At 57.2% G+C, this 5,710-nt stretch overlaps 1 protein-coding gene across 1 annotated transcript in view; it reads left to right on the top strand.

The window, feature by feature from the left end:
• The window catches only part of NOSIP (nitric oxide synthase interacting protein), a 15,180-nt gene extending 10,724 nt beyond the window's left edge, over positions 1 to 4,456 (top strand). Inside the window, exons 4-9 of the mRNA XM_007463367.1 lie at positions 1,022 to 1,103; positions 2,547 to 2,706; positions 2,800 to 2,918; positions 3,075 to 3,262; positions 3,378 to 3,486; positions 3,673 to 4,456. Of these exons, the coding sequence (XP_007463429.1) occupies positions 1,022 to 1,103; positions 2,547 to 2,706; positions 2,800 to 2,918; positions 3,075 to 3,262; positions 3,378 to 3,486; positions 3,673 to 3,744 (730 nt within the window). The 3' untranslated portion in view covers positions 3,745 to 4,456. The remainder of the gene's footprint in view (positions 1 to 1,021; positions 1,104 to 2,546; positions 2,707 to 2,799; positions 2,919 to 3,074; positions 3,263 to 3,377; positions 3,487 to 3,672) is intronic.
• Positions 4,457 to 5,710: the final 1,254 nt, after the last annotated feature.

The raw sequence follows: 5,710 nt of genomic DNA, 5'->3' as shown, positions 1-5,710 counted from the left end.
CCCAGCCATAAATAAATAAATTTATTTATTTAAAAAAATTTTTTTTAGCCATGCCATGCGGCATGTGGGATCTTTTATTTTATTTTTGGCTGCGCTGGGTCTTTGTTGCTGCACGCGGGCTTTCTCTAGTTGCGGCGAGCGGCGGCTACTCTTCGTTGCGGGGGGGCGGGCTTCTCATTGCGGTGGCTTCTCTTGTTGCGGAGCACGGGCTCTAGGCGCGCGGGTTTCAGTAGTGGCACACGGGCTCAGTAGTTGTAGCTCGTGGGCTCTAGAGCGCAGGCTCAGTAGTTGTAGCGCACGGGCTTAGTTGCTCCACGGCATGTGGGATCTTCCCAGACCAGGGCTCGAACCCGTGTCCCCTGCATTGGCAGGCAGATTCTTAACCACTGTGCCACCAGGGAAGCCCCCCCCAAATTTTTTAAATAAATAAAATCAGCAGTGGGAAAAGACACATGGGGCAGAGTCCCAGAGAGACCAGGCACAAGCTTCCTTTGTCTCTCTCAGTGGAGTCGCAGGAAAGCGCTTAATTTTCGCAGCAGCAGTTACTACCCACCAGGAAGCTCGCTCCAGGCTTGGTGTCCAGGGTTTTTATTGGAGGTTAGTCACCTAGGCCTAGCTGACCTTGGTCTTCAGCCCCTCCAGAGGTCCAGCTCACACCACATGGTCCCAACCTCCCAGGCAAACAGAGACACTCTTAACAGGCAGGACATTCCAAGGCCTAGAGGTGCCCTCCCAGGAGCCAGTCCTTTGGTTGGAATGTGCAGGGTTTGGACAGCCCAGGCCTGCTGAGCTAACCCTTTATAGAGCGCGATTTTGCCTACGCATCAGAGAACATTATAAAGCCAGGAGAGTTAAAACAGTGCAGTCACCTCAGCTAAGCCGAGCCCTGAGTGAGCAGCTGCCTAGAAGACGCTTAGTGGTTGCCCTGGGCAGGGAGCTGATGTTTGTCAGGTGACTATCGATCTCTGGCCATGTGGCCTGGGCCAGGCCCGTGTTTTCTCATGCCCTCCTCTCTTTGCAGCCCCGATGGCTACCTGTATGAGCGGGAGGCAATCCTAGAGTACATTTTGCACCAGAAGAAGGAGATCGCCCGGCAGATGAAGGTGGTGGGGCTGGGAGAAGGGGGTGCCAGCGTGGGTAGGCGGTTTCAATGCTGGGCCTCCCGTCTAAATTCCTCCCTGCCCAGGCCTCTGCCTGTGCTGTTCCCTCTGCCGGGCACACCGTCCCCTCCCACTTCTGGTTAAATTCTTCTCGTTCTCCAGATTTCAGCCCAGGTGTTGCCTCCTCTGGCCTCTTGCTAGTCCAGGGCCCTGAGGGCCTGCCCCTGTCACCTCTTCTTTGGCACTTGTCACAGTTGTGACTCTACCTGTGGCTGTCTGATACAGGCCCCAGGGGCAGGGAGCGGGGTTCTCACCCACCCCAAGGCCATAGGTTCTCGGGACATACTTGGTAAATGAGTGGATGCCAGCTCATCTCCTGGGCCTCAGTTTTATTGTCTCTAAAATGGGCTGACAGGGCCAAACTAGAGGGCACTGCAGGGCATGCGGGAAATGCTCACAGATAAGAACTTCTTAGGCATTTTCTTGGAGCCAGGCCCACCTTCCATTGCTGAGCTCATTTTGTGGCTAGGAGGGACCCTGTCTCCCTCCTTGTCCTGCCGGCATTTCCAGAGCTCAGGAAGCACTGGGGGCCAGATTCTTGTTGAGCTTTTGGTCTGTGCGTGGCTTCCCCTGTGCCCAGGTCCTCCACCCAGCCTGGTGGGCCCCTCATCGTGGAGCCCACATCGGAAGCCCTCCCGAGCATCAGTCAGCATCAGCGTTCCCTCCTTGCTCACTGGGTGGCCGGAGCAGTGTCTCCTCTTGCCCTCCCGCTGCCTGAGCCTTCATGGCTCCATAAACCTTCTCTGCTCCCTACTATCCTGGAACTTGGGCCCTTGAGGGCAGGGACAGAGTCTACACTGTATAGACTGTATAATAGATAAGTGATAAGATATACTGTATAATTAATATCATATGGCCCAAAATTACATTTATTGAGCACTTACTATGTGCCAGGCCAGGTGCTAAGTGTTTTAAAAAATCATCCTATGTAACCCTCCCAGTGAGCCTCCGAGGTAGGTCATCATTGTCAGCCCATTTTACGGATGAAGAAACTGAGGCCAGGAGAGGTCACAGTGCTTACTGGAGGCCACAGAGCTAATCAGTGACAAAGGCAGGGTTTGAGCTCTGGCAGTCTCGCTTCAGCCAAGCTGTTGACCACCGAGTCCCAAACCAGCTAAACTGGAAATGGCTTAACTGTCCTACAGTTGGTGAAGGGACAGGCAAAGGCAGCAGAGGCACACCATGGATAACTGTGCAGCCGATTAAAGATTCACACCCAGGCAGTCACCAGCCTCTACCAAACAGAGCCTCTGCCAGGAACCTCCCCTGTATGGGTTCCAGTTCACCCACCTTTAAATTCAGAGGCACCCCAACCCCCACCTACGGTGCCCCAAACTCACAAGCCACAGGAGGATGCCTAGCTCGCTCTTGACTGGCTGCCCACAGGCCTACGAGAAGCAGCGGGGCGCCCGGCGTGAGGAGCAGAAGGGGCTGCAGTGGGCGGCCGCGCAGGACCAGGTGCGGGGCTTCCTGGAGAAGGAGGCGGCCATCGTGAGCCGGCCCCTCAACCCCTTCACGCCCAAGGCCGCCTCCGGGAACTGCCCAGGTGAGAGAGAAGCGGACATGCAAGTGGGTGGGGCTCCCGCGGGGCCAGGTGCCTCCCTGGTTGCGGTGTCCGAACCCCTCTCCCCCCCAGCAGATGATGCCCGACCCGGGTCCAGTGCGGGCCCCACAGGCAAGGACAAGGACAAAGCGCTGCCCAGCTTCTGGATCCCATCGCTGACCCCCGAGGCCAAGGCCACCAAGCTGGAGAAGCCAGTGAGCCCCCTACTCCAGCAAGCGCCCGTGTGTGCCCACTTTGCCAGAGAGGGCCAGGGTCCTGAGGGCCCCCTCCCCTCCCTCACAGGGACCCCCATCCTCCCTCCGCCTGGCTCTAGCCCCGCCTTTTGACTCGGCCCCCCTCCTGCTCCCCAGTCGCGCATCGTGACCTGCCCCATGTCCGGGAAGCCGCTGCGCATGTCCGACCTGACGCCCGTGCGCTTCACGCCGCTCGACAGCTCCGTGGACCGCGTGGGGCTCATCACGCGCAGCGAGCGCTACGTGTGCGCCGTGACCCGCGACAGCCTGAGCAACGCCACACCGTGCGCCGTCCTGCGGCCCTCGTGAGTCACCTGGGGGACAACCTGGGGACCTGTGGGACGGGGCGGGCTTGGGGTGCGGCTGTCTCTTTGGGGCGGGGCCTCTGATCGTCGTACCCCACCCTCACCCTCACTGCAGTGGGGCCGTGGTCACCGTGGAGTGCGTGGAGAAGCTGATTCGCAAGGACATGGTGGACCCCGTGACCGGAGAGAAGCTCACGGACCGCGACATCATCGTGCTGCAGCGGGTGAGTGGCACCCCTCCTCCCTGTCCCCTCGCCTTCCGGTAACCCCGACCTGCTTTCAGAGGGCCCGCCCCCTTACCGAGGCCCCGCCCCACCAAGGGGGCGGGGCCCAACCTAACCTCGCGGGCTGGGGAACCCCTACGGCACCCCAGCTCCCCGCCGCCTCTCCTTCTCCTCCTCCTCCTCTAGGGCGGCACGGGCTTCGCGGGCTCCGGAGTGAAGCTGCAGGCCGAGAAGTCCCGGCCGGTGATGCAGGCCTGAGCGCGCGGTAAACCAAATAAATGGGCTTGTTGGACGCGACAGGCCGTGTGGCGCCTTCATTCACCGCGCCAGAGCCCGGTGACGGCGTGCGCTCAGGAATGACTGCACTTTGAAAGCGTGGGCTAAGAATATTTGATGTGGTCTCACGTTAAGAGTAACATCTGAATCGAATGCAAACGCACAGCTTTAAATGGGTTGAGTGGCCAGAAGTCGGAGTCTGGGCCGCGACCACAGGAGGGCGCCACTTTAACGGACTGTAGAAATCCCCGCACTTTCTTTTGAGTTAAACCAAATTTGAAGCCCAGGAGGCGACCCGGAACGTGTCTCCCGTTGTAAAGTTTGATAAGACACGCAAAGGAAATGAAGTGCAGTGTGTGACCGAGAAAGCGAACAGCCGGCACCCTGTCTAGAGAAGGCAGTCAGGAACACTCCCTCCCCCACCACCTGGAGGCTGGAGGGTGAAGAGGAAGAGGAAACCGCAAGTGCAAAGTCCCCGAGGCAGCCCTTGGCAGGTGTGAAGAGAGGGAGGAGTTCAGAGCACCCAGGCCTAGTGGACCTGCCTGGAGCTCAGACTTGACTAGGAGGGTGGGGGTGGCCTTTAAAGCTATGTTTTTAGTAACCATTGAATCACAAAAGCAGACCCTGTGTGGAGAACCAGAGCATATAGTCAAGCAAAGATTGCAAAAATAAAGTCTTACAAGTCCTGACTCTCTGAGCGATACCCAGGTCCTGTCCTTCCAGGTCTTTCTCACGTGAGTTTTTTCAACCAAAGTGAGATTTCCATGCAAGTACTGTTCTGTTCATTGAACAGTCTCTACCTTTTCATTTTGGTAAGAGGTCTTCTCATCCAATGCCCAGGCAAGATTCAGAGTGTCCCTGAGTGCTGAGCAAGCCCCTGTCTGGTACAGGACCAGTTGGTGCGTCTGGCTGCAGGGAAAGGTGTTAGCAGGAGGGTGGGTCATCCTTGCACCCTGGGGAGCCCCGGAAACCCAGCAGTTCCTCCCTCAGACACTTCTAGACCCTTCCCTTGGTCCCTAAGAGCCTTCATGTCCCACTCTTGGGCTCCCAGTCCCATTGTCTTGGGAGGATGCTTGTACCCATTTTGCAGAACAGCCCACCGAGGCTGAGAAGACAACTTGCCCAAAGTCACACTGCTCAAGGCCATCGCTGAGCCCAGGTTCACCCAGAGGTCAGCCACCTCCAGATACCTGCACCTGCCTCATTCAGTCCTGCCCTCCTCCACATCCTTTGCACCCTTCCTCCTCTCGGTTTCCCACACTGCCACCCACAGACCTCTCCACCTTGGCAAGCTCCCACCCCATCCCTTTACCCAGAATGATAGAGATCTTCCCTCCTTCTCTAAACACCCCCAATCCCCGTCCTCTTTCTTAAGAGCTCTCAACCACCCCGAGTCTTTTCTTCCAGTACCCCCCCACCCAAGGATCCTGTTTATGTGTGGTACAGACCACTCCCCACCCCAAATAAAGATTTAAAGGTGCAAGATTGGAAATTCTGGATTTCCACAAGGAGCCCAAATCCCAGTCTTTAGTTCACAGGCCCTTTGAGACACTCTTTGCGGGGAGGGGTGGGGTGTGAGTCAAAGGCCTCACTCTAAGCCATAGGTTTCCTTTAACATTTCAAAGGTAACAAGGAGAGGATGCAAGAGTCAGACCACAGCTGAAGCTGTGGCAGGAGGAGGGAGGGACGGGAAGTGGAGACAAATTTTGTGTTTTCTCAGCAGAGGTTCCTTAGACACTGGTCTAGAGTTCAGAGCAAAGGGGCTTCCCTGGTGGCGCAGTGGTTAAGAATCCACCTGCCAATGCAGGGGACATGGGTTCGAGCCCTGGTCAGGGAAGATCCCACATGCCGCGGAGCAACTAAGCCTGCACGCTACAACTACTAAAGCCCTCATGCCTAGAACCCGTGCTCCTCAACAAGAGAAGCCACTGCAATGAGAAGCCCGCAC

This window comes from Lipotes vexillifer, unplaced genomic scaffold, assembly GCF_000442215.2.
Source record: "Lipotes vexillifer unplaced genomic scaffold, Lipotes_vexillifer_v1.1 scaffold802, whole genome shotgun sequence".
NCBI lineage: Eukaryota > Metazoa > Chordata > Mammalia > Artiodactyla > Lipotidae > Lipotes > Lipotes vexillifer.
Note: the sequence above shows the minus strand (reverse complement) of the source record. Positions and strands in the feature narration are given on the sequence as shown.